General features: G+C 35.8%; 2 protein-coding genes across 2 annotated transcripts in view; one reads left to right on the top strand and one right to left on the bottom strand.

Moving 5' to 3' along the window:
* Positions 1–6,364, bottom strand: part of LOC134666143 (neuropeptide FF receptor 1-like) — a 73,605-nt gene extending 67,241 nt beyond the window's left edge. Inside the window, exon 1 of the mRNA XM_063523299.1 lies at positions 6,132–6,364. Within this exon, the coding sequence (XP_063379369.1) occupies positions 6,132–6,337 (206 nt within the window). The 5' untranslated portion in view covers positions 6,338–6,364. The remainder of the gene's footprint in view (positions 1–6,131) is intronic.
* Positions 6,365–6,677: 313 nt separating this feature from the next.
* The window catches only part of LOC134666259 (sodium channel protein Nach-like), a 29,076-nt gene continuing 13,229 nt past the window's right edge, over positions 6,678–22,524 (top strand). Inside the window, exon 1 of the mRNA XM_063523412.1 lies at positions 6,678–6,941. Coding sequence (XP_063379482.1) covers positions 6,678–6,941 — 264 coding nt within the window. The remainder of the gene's footprint in view (positions 6,942–22,524) is intronic.

The following is a 22,524-nucleotide window of genomic DNA, read 5'->3' as shown; positions in this document are numbered from 1 at the left end:
GGCAGATGGTTTTATTTATTTACATTAGTATTAGTATTTTCTCTGGCATTGTGCTTTGGGGGCCTTTTAGATCTCTAATGTATAATTAAGCATAGACACTAACTACATCTAATATAAGTATATTAAGTATATTAAATTGTAGAGACGGACCATTTGCAATAACAACTCCTTAGACTGACTATACCACGTTACGATGACAAACAAGCATACGGTCCGTCTGATGGCAAGCGGGTACTACGTCAATGGATGCCTGCAACTCAAAAATATCACATGTGCGTTGGGTACCCTTTAGAAACCCTAAAGTATACTCCTTTTTTGAAGAACTTTATACTTAGAGAGAGAGAGAGAGGATATTAAATAAATAGAATTATAGGTACTAAGAAAAGTCTGCAACGTTTTGATAGCATACGCAGTGCAAGTGTTATTTATACGTCATAATTTTATAGAAGTTTGACGTTTAAAATACCTAACATTTGCTCTGTGTAACTGTGTGTGCTGTCAAAATCGTTGCAGACTTGTCATAATGTAACTTCTAAAAATATTTCGCAGTGTTGTTGTAAGCGCAATTTGCAGTAAATGCCAACATTTCAATCCGAATACAAATCGGATTACGGTAAATCCGAACCATTGGCACATTCAACAGGGATATAGATGAAATCCTTATAAATGGCCTCGAACACACGGCACACACAGTATACGCAGACATATATATACTCGTATCGACCTATCGACGGAGCAAGGAAACCTAATAAGTAGTTCAAAGGAGTCAATATAAATATAATTTTCTTTATTTCCCTTTTTCTGCGTCAAAGGAAGCATTAAGATATAAAGTAAATCTGTCTATACAGTCAACTAGTTATTGCTGAGATATTTGAACATGTTACATTTAAAAAATGTACCCATATAATATTAAGTATAATTTCGCGCCCTTTTCTCCCTTTGGGTACCGGATTTAATTCGACAACGTACGGTATACCAAATTGTCAATGTACGTTTTATCTATATGTATATTCGTATGGTATAACCGGCTGACGATATTTTTTATTCACAAAACGGGTTTTTATGGTAACAGTATCAATATAATTTTGTATGAATTGTATACTTAATTTATCATTATTGACTGGGTATATATCTGCGGCCGCAACTAATGCCTCAAGATTCGATACATGGCTCAATATGCAATAGCTAAAGCTCATTCCTGGAGCAATATAAAATATGTAGTAGCAGAACTTCGTCGCGAGACTTGAATCTTTTTACATGTAATGTTTTGATGGGATTTGATTTATCCGATCCCTTATTGTTGACTGGTCCTACATTTTGTTGTCTGAACGTTTGTTGTTTTGTTTCAGGTTCGATTGTTTATTGTCATTCAATATTTTAATTTATTTGCCGTTGTCTGTGTTTTTGATATTGACTGATGATTGATGAACGATTTTATCGAGGGACAAAGGAATATGGAAATAGGCATTTAAACGGGAGCTTTTGAACGGACTTTGATCTTTGTCTGATTATTTTAACAATGGTAGGTATTGTTAGCTACAGAGCTAAATGGAAATTAACAGCTCTTTCATTGATTGAATCATCTTTTCATTCGTTAAAATTATATCTTCATTATAATGAGCAGATATTTGGTGGTAGGCCTAGATGTTCTGATAAAGAAATAAAAAGAGATACCTAAGTAGGTACTTGTTTGATTCTTACAGGAAAATAAACTAAATATAAACCAAACAATAAATTAAACCAGATGCGCGATCTACGCTCGCACTTACGATCATCATATCAGTTTTATTATTATTTTGTTATTAGTCTTCCGATACTGTACAGCGCCATACAGTGTGGGAACGCTGCCAGCATAATAAGAACTTTTGGGCCAGGCAAGGCCACTCCTGTCGGCAATTCATAATAAAAGTAAAACTACTCCGATCCATAAATATCCCGTTTTTACAAGCTTTTATTTATAGGCCAAGTAATAAGAAGGTATAGAGGGAAAAGCTAGGAACAGAATTTTTGACTCCGTAACTTTGTTTGGACTAGTTAGGAGGTGAACATATCAAAAGTCCCCGGCCGTAGCCCCGGTGCTGGTGCTTGAATAGTTTTTGAGATATCCGCTCTTGAAAGTTTATTTAGGGCTTTCAATTTTATCTTGATATCTACATTAGTGAAGCTGCTAGGCCGAGTTTGGTATCATTTTCGTATAAATCGGAGGTGCTGAATTCATTTTTGGTATCACATTGATACCATTCCTAAGAAAAAACATATAAACTTTAAACAAATAACTTTATTTTTAAATTCCTCTTCACGCTTAAACCGCTCAACCGATTTAATTGAAATTTGGTATACAGATATTTCAAGTCCCAAGACAGGACATAAGATACTTTTAACTCAATAATCATGCTTTATGGTTGTGAAATGTCCCAGATACCGCTGGAGTGACGAAGCCCAAAAAGACCTGTCTGCCCTCGGAATACCCAACTGGCGTGAAGTGGCGCAGAATAGGGCAGAATGGCGCTCTCTTGTGTCAGACGCCAAGATCCTCTTTGGGTCACTGAGCCAGTGATGTATGTATGTATGTATGGTTGTGAAATGGAGTATGGGGGGAATTCAACTTCATCGACGAAACTGAATTCCTGAGGTTAATACTGCTTAAGGTAAGGTTTGAAGTCATGTTTGGTATCATTTTCATCTAAATCACAGATGTATACCATCCTAAATTTCATCTAAGCCGGTTCAGCGGTTATTGATTCCCCATACAAACTTCCACCCCACTTTTCAGACCCTTAAAAGATGCTTTTGGTTATAAAAACTATCCTATGTCCTGTGTCGAGACTGAAACTATTTCTATACCAAATTTCAACCAAATTGGTTCAGCGGTTTAAGCGTGAAGAGGGATTTAAAAAAATATTTTTTTGTAAATTTTGGTTTTACTTTGAAATAGTGTCAATGTGATACCATAAATGAATTCAGCGCCCCCGATTTATACGAAATTGATACCAAACATGGCCTAACAGCTTCACTGATGTAGATATCAAGGTAACATTTATTTTATTTTTTATTTTTATTTTTTTTTATTTTTATTTTATTCATTTTAGGGATAACAAACAGCTATACAATACAGACAATACAGTGTTACATTTAGAGTAGAATTAAAATTAACTTAATGCATAACCAACGACATTATCCACGGAGTACAACAAAATTATGCAATGGTTGGCACAAAAAAGGGAAACTGATAATTATTTGATGTACATTGTAGGTACCTACTTATTTAAACAGGTCAAAATTATGTGCTAAGTTAGTGACGTCATGCCTTATAAATATAACAAAAATATGTAATGAAAAAGTTTGCTTATATCAGATGCAGATACAAAGCTTTAAATCCCAAAATAAACTTTCAAGAGCGGGTATCTCAAAAACTATTCAATATATCGAAAAACTTGACTGGATAAAACTTGTAACTAATTTTATCAGCTTTCGGTTTGTCTTAGTAGTCATGTCGCTAAGACGCAAAGTTTCCAAGATATCAATGAAAAACCGAAAAATTCGACCTTCTTACCCCCCTCTACCCCCTAGCACCGGGGCTACAGCCGGGGACTTTTGATATGTTCACCTCCTAACTAGTCCAAACAAAGTTACGGAGTCAAAAATTGTGTTCCTAGCATTTCCCTCTACAACGTTTTTTGAGCATCCATTTCCTGACCTATTAGTTTCACCTGACCGTTGTCTGTCTGTCAGGTCTGTCTGCCTGTCTGTGTGTAATCAAATCTTGCAAGTTAAATTTGATCCACTTCCCGGTTTCCGATTGAGCTGAAATTTTGTATGCTTGTATAAATCGGATGACAATGCAATATTATGGTACCATCGAGCTTATCTGGTGATGGAGACAGGAGGTGGCCATAGGAACTCTGTGATGAAACAACGTAACCTAATTGTGTTAGGAGTTTTTAGAAATGTCTCGATGAGTATCAGTTGTATGTCGTAAGAAAAGTACAGTCAGCGATAAAAGCGTACAAAAATGAAATTTTTGAAAAAACTTAATCTTGTTTGAGTATCAAGTTCTGAAAAAAATAAGTACACCACTCTTAACTGACAGTTCGTAAACCTTATTACAAAAGGCATAAGGTCCACCGATGGACAGTTAAGAATGTTAAGAGTGTTGCTGTTTGTACAGCGTAAAAACTTATTCATAAAACTTTACGGGCCTGATTTAGTTAAAATTATGCTATATCCCTTTCTTACAAGTACATAAGTCATAATTTTTTACTGATAAGGACAAACGATTATTAGCAAGTTGAGGTTTGTAGCGCGTTTATGAATAAGGGGGTATGTGTCGGAGGCATTCGGATGTCTACTTTATATTTAGTTCAGATTTATATTTTATTTATACAATTTTACAACTGCCGTTATGCCATGCGTAGCTGGCATGGGTAATAAACAGTGACGTGGGACGGCCATCAATCTGAACCGTACAGCAATTCGGATGAAGCCTCTGATGGAATCACGTACGCCTTTTAAAATGAAGAAAGGTCGCTGAGCATGAGGAATTTAGTACACTGACCGGCCTGTTCCAATCTCTATCGCACGCGTGTAATATATTGCTGCCGCCGGCGGTCAATGACACTGTGCCAGCGGGAGGTCAATATATAATAAAATTAAGCGCGCACCCCAGCTACATACATCACCATTGCTAGTAGCTCGGTACTTAGGTATCTTAGTGATGGTGTGTAAAAGTCTGTGACAACCCTACTGTGTTCAGCCCCTTTCCATAATGGGTCATCTACTTAGCATATTAGAAGAACGTATTATGTATAACATTTCTTCTAACAAACTTTACTACTATTTAATTGTCAGCTGGCTGACGGGATAAGCCTTATTATCCGATAAGGTGACAGTCCATTTCCAACGACAGCTGCATTACTGTTCATTTTACTATGGACATTGACATGTGGCGTCTCCTCTAGCTGTCACTGCCAACGCCGTGCCACAATATTCTAACAGATGGCGTTAGGAAGCTAAGAACGCACAAACTACTAAGAAGATACTACGTCTAGTCCTCACGATGTTTTTCCTTCACCGAAAAGCTAGTGGTAAATATCAAATGATATTTCGTACATAAGTTCCGAAAAACTCATTGGTACGAGCCAGGATTTGAACCCGCGACCTCCGGATTGAAAGTCAGACGTCATATCCACTCGGCCACCACTGCTTGTGCATGTTAATGGATTAAAAAAGTGCCAACTAAAATATATGCATATTAAACAGGCTGAAAAAACGGCAAAATTAGACGTTAAAATACCTTTGTGTATATTAAACGTATTGATTTTATAAAAATAAGCATAGAAGAATTTTGAGATTTTTGTTTTTCTAAACCTACGTCTACAGTGGCGCCAAATGGTGAGCACAATAAACGGTAGCTCCCTTTACAAACTGTTTCGCAATATTGACGTAGAGTTTTCAATGGCTTCTCGTAATTTAAATGGAGTTTGTTTTGCACTACAATGGGCTACGATTTCATTCGGTTAAATTTTTTTCCTGTTGTTATCTGACTTTTGTCAATATTTTGTTGGAATTCATAATACTTATACCTACCGATGTGAACTGAAATTTCCACATGGAATTAATTTCAGCTAAATTACAATAATAATATTGGACTAGTCTTGATGGCTGCCTTTATAGGAATGACGATCGTTGGCCGATCCGCACCCCGTTCCATCTGACAGCAAGATCAGATTCTAAATTCAAATAGACTGACTTGCCAGACACTGATCAAAAAGGCTGTAAGCTGTAAAGCTTTACAGAACCTACCATGTAGCTTATTTATTCATCGTATGGTTTCGTTACATGTCACTGGATACAAAAACTTTATTATGCTAGCAACTTATAATTAAAATTTCGCCCTATTCAGCTAAGCAGCCGCTTATAGAGGTGGCCATAGGAACTCTGTGCTAAAACAACGCAATCTAATTGTGTTTAGGTTTGTTAAAATTGTCTTGATGACTATAAGTCGCCTGTTGAAAGAAAAGTACAGTCGGCGATAGAACCTTGTATCAAAAATGAAATTTTTGACAAAAAACATATTAAAAGATTCACCCATATTCGCTTGAAATAACATAAAAACATCTTATAAAACTTACTTTTTAGTGTAGTTGCACTTCACAGCAACAACGATGAGCAGTACGTTAGCTGCGAGCGACAGCAATATGACTGGCACGTAAAGCGCGATCAGCACAGGCTCCGGCCGGAACAAGATGTCCAGCTCGTCCAGCTGCCCGTCCAGCACGTCCAGCAGCGACGAGTTGCGCTCCAGCGCCAGCCCTATCAGTGACACGTTGGACACCATCTTTGGTTTGTCATTTTTCACTACACTTGCACTATCGTTTAGACACTTTGTATGAATGTTGCATTTTCATAGTTGTTGTTACTTTTCACTTCAATTGGACACTTGGTTCTGCGATACTCGAAATTGCTACAAAAAATGGAATGCTGACAAGGTACCTACTGGTCAAAAATATCCCATCAAAAACATACAAGTAGATTATTTTAGTCCGTGCGAGAGGATATTAAACAGGCAGTTCAAAGAAATCGATCGCCGTATCGCAAACGCCTGGAAGAGCTTCTGGTTCTTGAAGACGCTAATGAAGGGTAACCTTCCACTCTCTTTAAAGCGCAAACTAATCGACATGTGTATCCTGCCTATCCTCACCTACGGCGCCCCAACATGGTCTCAAACTGAAGCTGAAAAGTCTAGACTCAAGGTTTGCCAAAGAGCAATGGAACGCAGCATACTGGGTGTTCGTAGAACCGACCGTGTTAGAAACACCGAACTGCGTTCCAAAACCGGCATTGTGGATGTGGGCAGGAAGGCCGCCAAGCTAAAGTGGGACTGGGCAGGGCACATCTGCCGAATGCACCCGGAGCGCTGGACCAAATTAGCTACAGACTGGGTCCCACAGGACGGATCTCGGGGCAGAGGAAGACCAAAACGGAGATGGCGGGACGACCTTGACACGTTTTGTAAAGAGTGGCGGGAGTATGCATCGGATAGGACCAAATGGCGGGAAAGAGGGGAGGCCTTTGCCCAGCAGTGGGACACTCCTACAGGCTAATAAAAAAAAAAAACCTAATGACTTAGTAGTACACACACGACCTACATTTGCAAACAATATTTACTTGAGTTTGAGGTTTTTTCTATATTTTGTTTTTAATTTTCTCCTATTTATATAAGAGTTCTAAGATTAAACAACATCTGCACTAAAAGTTTTATCTTAATATAACTTTCCCTGAGAGATATTTTAACCCGCCGTTCAAAATATCATCTTGTTTACACCGAGTAAAGGCCAGTGGCACCAACAACAATTAGCGGACTGATCAACGTCACTCACTCACTCAGAAGTGAACTGTGAAACTTCCCACAACGTCCTGTCTTGACAGTGACACTCACAAAATTAAGACGAATCGATTGACGTAAAAATCATTAAAATCGGCCCACGTATTTGCTGTCGCATAAAATAAGCCGCTGTTATAATAGTACCTACACAAGAATTTACGAACGAGTGTGAATTATAGCCCGAAGCCGAAGGCGAGTGCTTAATTAACACGAGTTCGTAATTTCTGTATCGCCCGTGACACACACGTTTTTCTAGAAAAAAAGGAAAATACACAAAACTTCTGCCTTATTTTGTACGTACCTACATTAGGAGCCCTCAGTGAAATTTTACGGACCGCATCGCCAAGCAAGTGTGATGAAAAATACATTAAATACGGGACTAGATCGAAATTCAGGATTCATGGACCGCATCGCCTACATGTAATAACACCTTTTACGAGCAAGTGAGACGAAAAAATCGTTCACGCTCTCATTTTCGTTGCTAGAATTTGTAATACAAACAAATTAGAACGAGTAGGAAGTTTTACATACAAAACTTCTCTTCGCTCTTTTTACTTTGTATGTATGGAAAATTAATCATGTCGTTTTAAAATAGGGCGTAAGTCCGAGTGGCCTCGTGTGATAAGACTCTTTTTTTTTCATTTATGATAATTATAAAGTTTCATGTTTCTCAACTGCTTAGCCAAAAATGTCTTGTTTACAGCTAGAGTTCGGACTAAATGCACAACAAAGGTATGTTATTGTACACAATGATATGTTACATTAAAGTTATTTTTTTACCCCCTTAGAGTGAAATTCCATTTCCAACTGCAGCTGCAATACTGTTCATTTTACTATGGAAACGTCAAAGCGCTAAAAACTTGAATTAGCTAACAATCGTTTATCTTTATCTGACATTTTGTCTTATGTATTTGTAAGAAAGGGATAAAACATAATTTAACTGAATTAAGTAAGTATATTATAGCAATATGTATATTTGAAATATGTAAAATTTATGTTTTATATTAAATTTTTCGTACTTTAAATTTTCTTGCACCTATTACTGCTTGTTATCTGTTTGGCCCGAGGGTTAACTGGTACAGAATGCCTTCTGGCATTAAGTTCGTCTTTTGTACAGTTTATACTGTGCAACAAAGTTCGAATAAATAAATAAATTAGGCCCGTAAAGTTATATGTATAATGTAGGTAGTTTGATCCAACTGACTTTCAGCCGTATTCGAACAATGAGATACGTCAAATACTAGATATTGAAACGATATGGATTAGATATGTCAGTGTCAAACAAGTGTCAAAATTGACATTTCTTCAAACAAAAACGTCACTTTTGACACCTGTTTGACACTGACATATCAAATCCATATCGTTTCAATATCTCACTATTCTGTTCTGTTTCTGTTTGACGTATCTCATTATTCGAATACGGCTGTTTTTTAAGTGCTGTAACTGCATGCATGCGTGCATTGCTACTCCATTGACCTACTGTTTTACCAACACTGGCACTAATTGTTCGTTAATTGCAATGTGATTGACATACGATAAACATAATAATACGGAAGGATCGACACTGGGCTTACGTGGGTGGAACTAGACTATTAGTGCTGATTCAAGAATCAAAGATTGCTAAGGATAATACAGGGTGTTTGGTACATCGTTTGCCAAATTAAAATGGCAGATTGATTGAGTCATTTGCTATGTTCTCAGGCCTAGAAATTTTTAATTTTTTGCAAATATTTTTTTTCACTTCTATGACAGTTTCAAATTTTTACTTGCGTAGTAGTAAAAAAAACCATGGCCAATTTTGTTTTTCTTGGCATGAGAAGATAGCTAATGACTCAAGCTATCTGCCGTTTTAATTTGGCAAACGATGTACCAAACAACCTGTATTTATGTAGTGTACATTCAAATTTCTGACCCATTTTGTTCCTTGTCGCAGTGACAATCAATATGAAAGTCGCTTTAGATTAGATTTCACATTATTGTCACTGCGACAAAGTACGAAATGGGTAGGAAATTAAATTATTCGACTATAACTATACCGGGTGGCCCTATAACGAGAGCAATAAATATGTATGTAATCATACTGACCAACATTTGTTCAGAGAGTTTTAAAAATATCTTGTATATTCATTTTTAGTACACAGTCATTAAAGTTTAGTCTGCGCAATGTTTTGACAAGCAACGTCAATTACAATGATGATAGCGTACTCTGAAGATTTAATTACATATTTTATTTATAAACGAATAAGACAATAAAAAGACAAATAAATAACTTATGAAAGTTATGAACTAAATATGTCTATGAACAAAACTAAATTAAAATTAAGAACCTGAATATATTTAAAATTAAACAAAAAATATAAAAACTACTGAAAGAGGCCTCCACGCGCTACTCCCAGCGCAAAGGTGCCCATCACACTCCCTACGTTACCGCGTTGAATTGCGATGGACAGCCTTTGCACCAGGAATATCCCAGAGCGCGGGTCGAGGCCCCTTTCTTGCAGGCGGCGACCTACTTCCCTAAGGAAACTTTTAATTATTAATTTATATGAAAAATGGGAAGCCTAAAGACTTGTTAAACAAAAGTTTTATTGTTTGAGGAGTAAAATATATGTATGTATAATGTTTTAATTGTTTTCTCATGTTACAAAACCGTTCCGGTATATCGTTCGTTTATGAAAGTTAATTACTTTTCCGCTTCTAACTCTAAAGAAATCGAAAAAAGTCAAACGAAGGGATCGTTGCGTTTATATACATCAAACTAATAATACATAATTCTTACAAATCTTTCACTACACAAAATAACTGTGCCTAACATAGGTAAATCGAAATACGTAGTTTTTATTAAATAGGTATGTATGTGGGTGTGTGTAATTATTCAATTTGTGTGTTTTATTGACAGTAAAATAAATTGCTAACTTAAGAAGATGAATATAATATAGGCAGGGATAAATAAGTAGATGTATTCATTCAAATTGAAACGAAACTCAATAAAATGTGAAAGCAGAAAAAAGCAATATCCTAAAGTAGGCACAATAACATGCCAATTGGAACTTAGGTACCTACACTGACATTAGAATTATATTGTAATCATATTATTTAATTTATTGTGCGTGTCGCCCACGCCTATATAAGTAAGGACAATAACGAGCGAAATGCGAGATATTTGAATGGCACCAATTACTTACATGTCAGTCTGATATCAGTGTACGTCCTAATTGGCCTAGGTGTCGTAGGAATTATCAGTTTTCTAGGAAAATGTAACAGATTTACTGAATGTTTATGAAAGGTTGCCTCGTTGTTATACTTTCTTCCATTCGTTAGACCGGCAACACAGACAAGACCTCCACCAGACTCAGCATAGTCGCGCTAACCCCTCTGCCACGCATACGGTAATTTTACTCCATGTTCGAGTTGAAAGTGTCTTTGTGTGACGTCCGTCTCTTTGAACGGACCAATCACGGCACGGGACTTCGCTCACCTCGTCCCGCGCACCCCCGCATTTTTAGCATCATCGTTTGCATGAAATAATTGCTCTAAACTCGGCCTTGAGGTTTCCTGGTCTATGACCGGCAATGATATGAGACTTGACGATTCTCATTAGCTTCTGTCAAAACCGAATGGATAGGTACATGCATGAAAAATAACCAAATCAAATTCAAATGAACGTTACTAAATATTTAACATTCAAATACATCACATAAAAATCAATAAGGTAATATTCTTTAATGTTTAGGTATTCAATAATAGTAGGTATTGTAAAAGCAATTATAATTTTTAAAAATTATACGAAGGTTCTATATTACATCATAAATTTATCGACATTGACTTATACTAAATTTTATGTTTAACAAATGATAATCCCACGCCGACGTCTCTAAAAACTTTTAACGAGCAGTCCTCCCTACCTATATCGGGTGTGGCCTGTAATATGAGCAAAAAATTAAACTGTGGGCTGTACTCCTCATACTGACCAACATTTGTTCAGCAGCTTTTAAAAATGACCTGTGGTTTGATTTTTAATACACTGTAAAGTTTATTCTAAGACGCAATGTATTGCGAATTTTGTTATGTTTAAGGCGTGACAAGCAACGTCAATCACAATGATATGGCGTGGCGATGGCGTCCATTGAAGGTCATATTTATTTTGTATGAAAAACAGTGTCACCGCTGAGCTGGCTGAACAAAAGTGTCACCGTTTGAGCAGTACAATCTATGTTTTAATTATTTGCTCGTATTACAGGCCACGCCCGGTATACTTACCCATGCCGTAATCGGCAACGGCGCTCTGGCTGAGATAACTACCGGATAACGATATCCCTTAACTAATCTATAGAAATACTTCAAAAGCCGTTCCGGAAACTCTTTAGCCCCATTTATTATTCAATGTTCCTTTCATCAGATATCTAATTGCCTGTTCAGCTCGCAATCAAATCAGTTCTAAACCCTGGGAGCCTATTCAGAGTTTCAGGTGGTATTAGAAAGGATCATATCCATTACGATTGATAACACGAAATTACTATTTGAACAGACCTTCTGGTCATTGTATTATTCTATTCTATTAATAGCCAGTTTAAAAATCGAAAACTGGCGTTATGCTAGCTATAATAATAACAAATGATAACAATACCACATTGCTGAGAATTTATCAAGGGCTCTTCCCTTTTGGGGGGGAGGTTATCGCCCGTGACCTAAGAATATTTCTAAAGAATATTAGAATAAATATTATTTACTTTTTACTAGCGTAACGCAATTGATAGTGGAAGAAATCGAAATGATTTATTTGATCTGAACACAATACTAAAATTAAACACATAAATCAAGATAAGTACAATGAGCAAACAACAAAATGGTTCGCATTATTCATCATGTACCTATCGTGGTATCTTGTGTTATGAAGTAAGTATGTACGTTTTTGACTGAATTGGTATCGTTTATCTCTGAAACGTTTCTTAGGATCGTTTATACATAATAAAATTGTAAACTCTCGTCAGTTTATGATCTCGCTAGTTAAATTATAAACTGATAGCAGTTATAGTTCGTTTTTCTTAGCATTAGAAAGAACTTGGAAGAAGGTAAGCGATCTTGACATATCTTTTAATTGAAAAACGCTTTTTTAAAAATCAATAACTATTACATTATGAAAGCAGAAGAATCTAAATGATCGTATTAGATTCATAATTTTTACATATTTGCCGTAGGTAACTTATTTTTAAAATGTGTTTTTCGATTAAAAGACACATCAAGATTGTTTACCTTATTTCTAATGCTAAAAACACGAACTATAGATTACAAACTAACGTAACCTAACCTACGTTAGATTATAAACTAACGTGTGCAGAACTTAGCCACCCTGTAAGTATAAGTATGTTATAGTTTGTAGATTTCTAGTAAGCGCCGACGGCTAATCTTTTGTCTATTGCTAAGTAAAACCGCTCGTGGCACGTGCCACAACCACCTGCTTAAAAATCGTTCGTTCACTTTACCCGGGTAATTGACTTACAACTCCTATGGAAATCGCAATAAGATTCAAAATGAAATAATGGATACATATTTTGTTAGGATGTGTGTGGTCCGTTCAACTCGCCGGCACTCAGTACTACGGTTATTGAGTGCCGGCGAGTCGAATGCTACAGAATCAGTCTAAAATGTGTCACCGAGATGCGTAACAAAGGCGCGTTATCGGAGATCGCACCTACACTGGTTTTTTGAGAGTTGGATTAGCCCGCGCTCAGGTGCCAAATATAATAATTAAGACCCTTTTTTGCAGGTAAGTAGCACGTGCGGTTTTACTTAACAATAGACAAAGGATTAGCCGTCGGGGCCTATTAGAAATCTACAAACTATACAATGTATATGTACAATTGTACCTACATACATACAGGTTGGCCCAAAAATACGTTGTAAAAAATATTAGGAGCATTATAATAGAACAATCATATAACTAAAATAAAACGTATATTATTATGTTAGTGTGTCGTTTTCAACGAGTAGCAAATATTTATCCTCTCCTGGAGCTCATATGGCCAAAAATGACAATATTATTGATAATCTCAAAGGGTAAACAAGTTTCAGCCGGGTGAAGTGAAACGCATTAACTTTTTGTTTACCTACACTACACTACTGTGTTGTCTACTTCTACTAAAATAAGGAAAAACAAAAAACCACGAAATGAAATTTTATTTAACTAGTTGTGCAATAAAAAAATAAATCTTATACGTTTAAATAAGCAGTTCTTGTGTATATTTAATATATTATATTTATACACTTCGGGGCTCTCGAAAACGACTCTAACAATTTCGATGTATCGGCGGCGAAAAATCGATCTAGTTAGGTCTTATTTCTGGGAAAACGACAATTGTACACAGATCGACCTAGTCCCAAAGTAAGCCCAATAATGCTTGTGTTTGTTAGGTACCCACATGATGAAAGTTCAATAACGACGATAGATATAATAATATATGATAATATTGATAATATCCTGAATTCAAAATTTTCCCGTATACCGAGTACCGCCAAACCTTGCAATTACTTATTCAGATCACCGAACTATGCAAAATAGGTAGCTTAATTAACTCCATTGTTTACCTAAGTATATGTGACATTGTGACTCGTTTAGTAAAATTTGGCATTTAAGATAAGGGCTATGTATCTTTTTAACTTTTAGTACCTAAAGCGGTTGATTATGTGTTATTATCAGAGTGCGATTAAAAAGTTTAAAGTGAGAAAACTGCACGTAATTTACGTTTTAATCGTAATTTCTGTTTGCTTTATCTTGATTTCTTAAAACAGGGCCTTATTTTAGAAATTGAATAGTTTTAAAATTCAAGAGAAGGTATTGTGTTTATATAAGTATGTATTTGCGTTATTAATTAAAAGTATAGGAAATATTTAAGTTTTAGCTAAAGTATTTTAGTAGCGTATCCCCTAATAACAGGTATTTATAAAGTCAATATTAACTATAAACTTCTTAAATTTATGTAGTTTACTGCAACCAGCAACTGCATTGCGTATCGGAAATTGCAATCAATAAACCTGCAATAAATTTACTAACACAAACGTGTAACCACTTTTTACAAATGTAAATACAATGTTACATGACAATTCACTCCCGATCGCGAACATAGAACGAAAGCCACGAACGAAAGTTGACGCAATGGTAAACACGCCCGCTTTTCGTCGCTGTCTGAGATCAACTGAACACGCTGGGCGATGAGAATGTTTTCGCTTCATCTTGCAATTGCAAACAGGGATGTCGAAATTTGATTCCGCACAGTTAAAAAAAAAGGATTGAGTGTGAATTCGTTTAACTCGTGCACCGAGGGTTCCGTAAAATGTTTCAATTATCTTGGTAGTTCTCGAGATATTTGACGATGTGACAGGCTGAGAGATGGACAGAGTGGGAAATATGTATTTCTCATTGGTAGGTACGAAATTAACCCTCATAATACTTCGTGACTTTTAAAAATCTGCGACGACAATTTTCGCTATTATTTACTATTCGTAGTATAATATCATCAGTGTCAGTAGTGTTTCCGCTTTTAGACTATAGTTAAAAGTATTATGTTATACTTCTTATTGCACTCACCTTTACATTTTGCTGCTTGACCCTATGGTTGACTGGTAGAGAATGCTATGAGGCATTAAGTCCGCCATTTGTAGGTACATATACATATTCAAATAACGATGCCTTATCACAACTCGATCAGTTTTTATCAGAGTTTAATTCATTTGTCCAACCCACTAGGTACAAATTAACAAAAAAAGTTTTAATTAGCCAGCCTACACCTGTTTCTAATTTCAATGCTTCTTCGTAGTTGGCAGTCTCTAACTAAATTAACAACCTTATGTAGGTAAATGCAAAGCCTTCGCGCTCCTTAATTAAAATCAGCAATTAAAAGTTCGACGAGGTTGTGTAATACTGTTTTTAGGGCATTTTTTTGAGTGATAGAGAAAAGTGGGGTAAAAGCGGGACCTTTGTTGTGAACCGGGATTGTTTATTATTTCTATTATTTGTTCCTCCATTTTGGGTTTCACGGGCCTATAAATCCTGGTCTTTTGATAGGCTCGCGTGGGATATAGATCCAACACGTAGAGGCCCCTTGGAGAGCTTTAATGTCATGTAGAACGCCTGCTGGAACCCGTTCACAGGTGGAACAATAGACATCCATGAACCGGTCGCAGCAGGCATTGGGACTATTGTAGAAAGAGTGAACAGTATACCGGTCTATTGATTAAAGTTTGGGTGGACAATGGGACTAGGCTATTGTAGAGAGGTCGGACACTACCGTATGATAAATAGATTTTCGCATCTACCTTATTATGCCTAAGTGGTTTTCATTCATGAATGAGGTAAGCACTCGAAGCTTTTTTATTTTCTTTACAGTTTAAAGATGAACTTTAAGCCAGCAAGTCAATGGCAGTAAGTAATTAAGAGATTTTTTGACCTTTACCCGTACCTATATTTCAAGTCTCCGATTTCTCTGAATTTGTTTTCCATTAGTTAGTTGCTAGAGCTGTATCCGACTTTAAACCTTCCTTTATTGGTCTACAGCAAATAAACAGCTTGTTTACAAACGGTATCATGCTAACGTTCTACAAGCTATTTCAAAGTCGTACGATCTCTTTTCGTATGGTGGAACGATGGCATAAGTTCGTCTCGGAGGCGCGAATTGAAAGCGAAGTTAACGTGCGTATTATACAATCTTGTTAAGAGGGCGTCGAGGAGGGTAAATTTTCAGATTCTGTCAAATTACCCCATTTCACACACAAACGCAGCTCACACACACTACCTCAATTTACTGGGACAGGTCAGTGACCCCTAATGTTTTTTTAAAGGTGCTGTTTCGAGTTTAGTGTTAACTACGGACCTTCTTTGAGGAATTTAAACTGTCAAAGCTTTCCTTTGTGAGAAGACAGAGAAAAATCACTTTTTATATATAGCTTTCCTTGTTTGTTCATGTCATGTCATAGGTATGTGACGTATTAGGTAATTAATTATTTTCGTTGTTGACTTTTATTTGTATTAAGATAGGTACAAACGGCGATGCTCTTAACTGTCCATCGGTGGACCTTATGCCTTTTGTAATAAGGTTTACGAACTGTCAGTTAACAGTGTGGTCATGGGCGATGGTATGCGGTTTGTAAACATAGTCCGAATTTACCTACTCGAAAAAAGTGGACTATATCTAAAATGATCCCCTCATTAGTTATAGGGCTTGTAATATTTTTTTACAACTAAAGACGCTTATTATATTTCACTTATAACTTAATTGATAATAAGGCTTTAAAAACCTCTAATAAAATTCAGGTACTACATATACTTGGTCAAGCAGATCTTGTCAGTAGAAAAAGGCGGCAAATTTGAAAAATGTAGGCGCGAAGGGATAGCGTCTCATAGAAAATTTAAATTTCGCGCCTTTTTCTACTGACAAGATTTGCTTGACCATCTATATGTACTACATTTATACTTTTGTAAGTCAGTAAGTGATGCTTATCGGGAAATCAAAGAACTCATAATTACCTATATAAAAATAATTAAATTTACTATTTCGTCTCACGTTCAATAAGGCCCGGGGCCGGGCCTTGTCACCCGCACAGACAGAGGGCCTTTTTAGCCCAAGTACAAGTTCAAGAATAACAGAGAATATAGTAAGGATAATTTAGTTTATTTATCTCAATTATACAATTTTCACACAGGTAAAATGTACATACATTTCAGCGTGTAGGTACTTATCATCTAACGATCGTTTTTGTTATAAAAAAATATTTATTTATTACACTGTGGTAAACATGAGAACAATATGTTATAATCTAGTTCCTTTTTATCCTATTCAGTTCACATACATTGTTCGTGGGTAATAAGGCCTACAAAATTTCCCTTTAGGCCTTATTATCCTTTATCTGGAATTAATTACGCCTTAAATTTAAAATGGTATACAGGGTGGAAAGATAAGTCGGGCCCTGGAGGGAGCCTTAAATCCTTAAGCTGGCTCATTTTACTTAAAGGAGACATTCCTTTATTTTTAAAAAGAAACAAAACTGCATTAAAAGTATTTTTCTTTTTTTATTCAATTTGGCTTGTCAAACGAAATCTTAAGTACTAAATATTAGATTTTATGGATATTTTGTACGACAGACGAGTGTAAGACCTAATGTTTCTTGGAGAAATGTTATCATTAACATTAACTGTATCGACTAGTAGAATAAACTTGCGAGTTTTTATTTTTTGGAATTTTTAGTCGGTTCGAGTCCCGGGCGAGGCAAGCGAGTTTTAGAAAATCTTTGAATGCAGTTTTGTTTCTTTTTAAAAATAAGGTATAATTAAGGTAATTTCCCTCCAGGGCCCGACTTATCTTTCCACCCTGTATATTAAATTAAGGCCTAGATTCATTTGATTGTTGGCATTTTGTTTTATAGTTTCATGTGATCCACGATGACGCGCTGATTTGGTAAATCTAACCTTTAATAACATGGCAATACAAGTCAAGGCACGCGTTTTCGTGAATGACACGATCTATACTTTGCATTTGTAATAGGTACAAGATTGTAATATAGAGTGTTTGTTACCTAACTTACTGAAACAATCGATTCCAGGTATAAGACAATTTATTCTCAGAAGAATATACATACCTATACAAACTTCACTTTTAGAATTGATTTAAATTGTACTACATCGCAAAAGCTTAGTTTGTGTTTCGTAACGATAATTGTGTTAATAGTGTTAATACCTTACCTACCTTACGATGCTCCGCAAACTCCTGCATCTTTTAATACCACTGCCTTTTGTTATCGTTGTAACTTTTGAAAATGTACAGTCTCCCACGAAAACGATCTGATAAACATTTTTAATGTTATAAACCTACAGAGTTGGGATGGCAGTAAGGCTGTCGTTCATACTACTTTATACGGGCCCGACACTATCATGAATGACAAGACTTATCATAACATTCCAACGTTTGGTCCAGTTCGGTCATGACATTACAAAATCTCCTCAGTGAGGAGGCCTCAAACACTTATCAGTATTTTACAGTACTGCTTACAGCTATTTAATTGTTATGTTAACTACTATTCTTGAATGCTGGGCCTTGTTACCCGTCGGGCCTTATATTCCTCACCTAACTTTAACCTTAAATTTCTCTGTTGCCTTTAAGAGGAAAAATAGGAAAAGCCTGATTCGTTGTAGTCTAGTTATCTGGCTTTCGAAATCACTCGGTTTTATAGCTTGAGCATCGATTTTTTTATATAAATTTTACTAAACGCTGACACTCGTTCATCTCATTTTAGGTACAACTTTGCATAAGTGTATTTATTATATTGTAAAAGATTTCAGATTTTCAAGGGTGATTCGTTGTAAACACACTCTTTGGGATAATAATGACATTTATTATAATTTTTTTTATCAAGAGATGTGAACGCTAGCGACTAAACGGTGACTGCCTTTTCCGCTGATTTTGCTCGACACAAACGATTTATAAACGGCAACTAAGCCACTAGTATTGGGTTGCCTATGATCATTTTTCCGTGAATGTACTCGTAAACCTCTATCCGTTAGTATGCGATTCATTAATGGACGCACCATCGGGATACTGTTCTTTAACAGGTAATGTTAATAATCAGTGAACATCTTTAATTACGCTCAAATGCTTAAGTTTCAGTACAGGTAAAAGTACATATGAGCTGTACTTTTAATTGTTAGTACAATCGGCATCAAATAGATAGTGACGGCCAAAGTGACCAAATATAGCTATAGGATCTAAATGTGGACGAATAAGGCCAGGTGAAGCATATAAGGCCCACCTTTATTTTAACTGAAATAGTTATATTAATAATCAGGATATTATTAACAAATCAATTCAATATAGATTTCTCATTTGTTCATGTTTCTTCATATACCAAAATAGTTATATAAATATTCCAGCGCTTTTGAAAAATACACGTTTTATAAAAAAAACCGGGCAAATGCGAGTCGGACTCGCGCACGAAGGGTTCCGTACCATAATGCAAAAAAAAACAAAAAAAAAGCAAAAAAAAAAAACGGTCACCCATCCAAGTACTGACCACTCCCGACGTTGCATAACTTTGGTCTAAAATCACGTTTGTTGTATGGGAGCCCCATTTAAATCTTTATTTTATTCTGTTTTTAGTATTTGTTGTTATAGCGGCAACAGAAATATATCATCTGTGAAAATTTCAACTGTCACTAGCTATCACGGTTCGTGAGATACAGCCTGGTGACAGATAGACGGACGGACGGCAGGACGGACAGCGAAGTCTTAGTAATAGGGTCCCGTTTTACCCTTTGGGTACGGAACCCTAAAAACCATACCATGTTGGTTCGGAACCGGGCCTTGTTACTTGCACTGACAGTTGAACACTGACTTGAACAGAAGTTCAAGAATAACAGAAAATATTACCGGGCCTTATTAGCTTTTATCATGAATTAATTTCATCTTCAATTTAAAATGGTCTATAGTAAAATACGGCCTACATGAGTAATGGAAAAACAAATTGTATTTTATTTAGAAAGTACTTATATGTTGTTCATAATCTTCAGTAAGCTGACTTCTAAGAGTCTATCTATTATAATTAATGTAGATTGACAGTTTACTTAGCAAATTGTACTTTTATACCTTTAGGTTTTATGTCGGAAGTATTTCAGCCAATTTGTACTGAAACAAGCATTTGAGCGTAATTAATGATGTTTATTGATTGTTAATCTTAAATATACCTATTATGTAGGGCACTTAAATTATTTTAGCGGACCGAGCGGATATGTATGTTTGTAGACCACTTATTTATTTAAATAATTAAATTGTAATTCATTCAAAAAAAGGTTATTAAATGAGGGATATAGATACCTCACCTACCTTATTACAAAGCATTACAAAAATGTCCAAAGGCCAAAGCCACGCTGATAAGACATAAGACCTCATAAATACCTATAAATAAACGTTCACTGAAAAAACTTTAAGGCATTTCTGAAAAGTAATTATTTTTCGTTACTGAGTTATCGTTTTGCACCGAATATCAATGAAATAAAAGCACGTTGTTATTTGATAGATACATTTATATAAACATCGTCACATGAAACCAATATAGGTACTCGTAAACCATACCACTGCGATGGAAATATCGTTCTTTCAACTGATAATATAGCCACAAAAACTCGCTGAGACTGCAGGTCGAGTCTTGGTTTCAATTTCTTGATGATATATCATTGAATTAACTTTCAAAGCACGTGATAGCTCAGAATAGCAACAAAACTGGATGAAACTAAAATTTTTATTGCTGATATTATGTGAACAACATTGCTTCGTCTTCATAAATAAAATTTTAATAATTTATATTGTTTACGTTAAAATGTGAAGAAATTTGTTGATAAATTGTCTATCTAGTATATTGACATTATGTCATATATGTTTTTAAAATGACGTAATATGAATGCCAGCACAATGAAAATTTATTCCAATAAGATAAAACAAATCTTCAAACTTTTTTAATTTTTAGTGAATTAGGAAGAAACTAATTACGCTGATTTGGTTGTGTTTGTATATATTTTAAATAATTTGTTATATTTTTAAAGTATTATGACTTATGAATAAAAACAAATCAAAATTTTAATGACTCTGGATCTCCGTGTGACATTATTCATTTACCCTATTTATTTTGAACAGTTTTTCACTGGTATCATCATTCGTATACGGACATGAATTTCTGTCAATATATATGCCAAATTGAACTGTCAATTTGGAAAAAGCATGTACGCGTCCGCTTCCAACGGCCCACAGCGGGCATCTGAGGAGAAGGAGAATTTGACAGATATGGCGGATGTATGGAAATTTTACGAAAGTTTACGTTTACGATTGAATTTCTCTGTAGCCTTTAAGAGGAAAAATAGGAAAAGCCTGATTCGTTGTAGTCTAGTTATCTGGCTTTCGAAATCACTCGATTTTGTAGCATGAGCATCGATTTTTTTATACAAATTTTACTAAACGCTGACACTCGTTCATCACGTTTTAGGTACAACTTTGCATGAGTGTATTTATTATATTGTAAAAGATTTCAAATTTTCAAGGGTGATTCGTTGTAAACACACTCTTTGGGATAATAATGATATTTATTATAATTTTTTTTATCAAGCGATGTGGACGCTAGCGACTAAACGGTGACTGCCTTTTTCGCTGATTTTGCACGACGCAGTCTTAAATACTGTCATTGTAATTTGTGATGCGTAAAGTGGAAGCTTTTTTCGGGGACATTACCCGGTGGATGAACTTTTGAAACGATACTTAGAATTTAAGGAAAAGTATTTTCAAACGAGCAGACGATAATTACCTTCCGTCGCCCATGGACACCTTTTCTTGAAGGTTTGATGATCGTATCAGCCCAAAAGTCTGGTCAAATATCATTTTTCTAATAAGTAGTAGGTAAGCGCAGTGATGTGAATGATGAGTAAATAAATTGCTATAACATTAAGAAACTGACTTTCTCCGGAAATGCAAAAAGAGTGTGTTCAATCAGTAACTATTTTTATACAGCGGAAGTAGGTATACTTCGGTTTATTTGTTCTAAGACAGAATAGTGTGGGTCTTCGTTGCATATAAAACAAAGCGTATTTTCGTGGAGCGTGAAGAATGCTGTATAATGAGGTTTTACGCGAAGGTCCATGCCAAACAGATTTTTCCATATTCTCGCGCGGCGATCCGAGTTTTTTTAGGAAATGTTTAACTATTTTCCATGCTTTGAATAATGTAAAGGTACTTTTTGGCAAATAAGTTTGAACTAAAATAAATATGTAAAGAAATAACTGATTTGCAAGACCGAAGTGATCCCATAAGTGTTCCGTAAACAAAGTTTTGTACGGAACACTAAAAATGACCAAGCCCTCCGAGCCCGGAATCGAACCGGCGGTGTCTCCAGCTTACGCGGCTAATGCTCTGACCACCATGCCAACCCTCCAGTGGCAATATTTAATAAATTAATTGTTCCCTAGTTGTAAAAATTAATTTTGACATGTGATGAAGACGAATCGTTTTTCATATTTCTCACCGCACCTCGAAGGGTAACTGTATAGTAATTGGGCACTCCTTGCAAATCAGAAAGTAACAATCCAATTGAAACCTTATTATTAAGAGTGGCCA

The sequence above is a fragment of the Cydia fagiglandana genome, chromosome 7, assembly GCF_963556715.1.
Source record: "Cydia fagiglandana chromosome 7, ilCydFagi1.1, whole genome shotgun sequence".
In the NCBI taxonomy this organism is placed as follows: Eukaryota; Metazoa; Arthropoda; class Insecta; order Lepidoptera; family Tortricidae; genus Cydia; species Cydia fagiglandana.
Note: the sequence above shows the minus strand (reverse complement) of the source record. Positions and strands in the feature narration are given on the sequence as shown.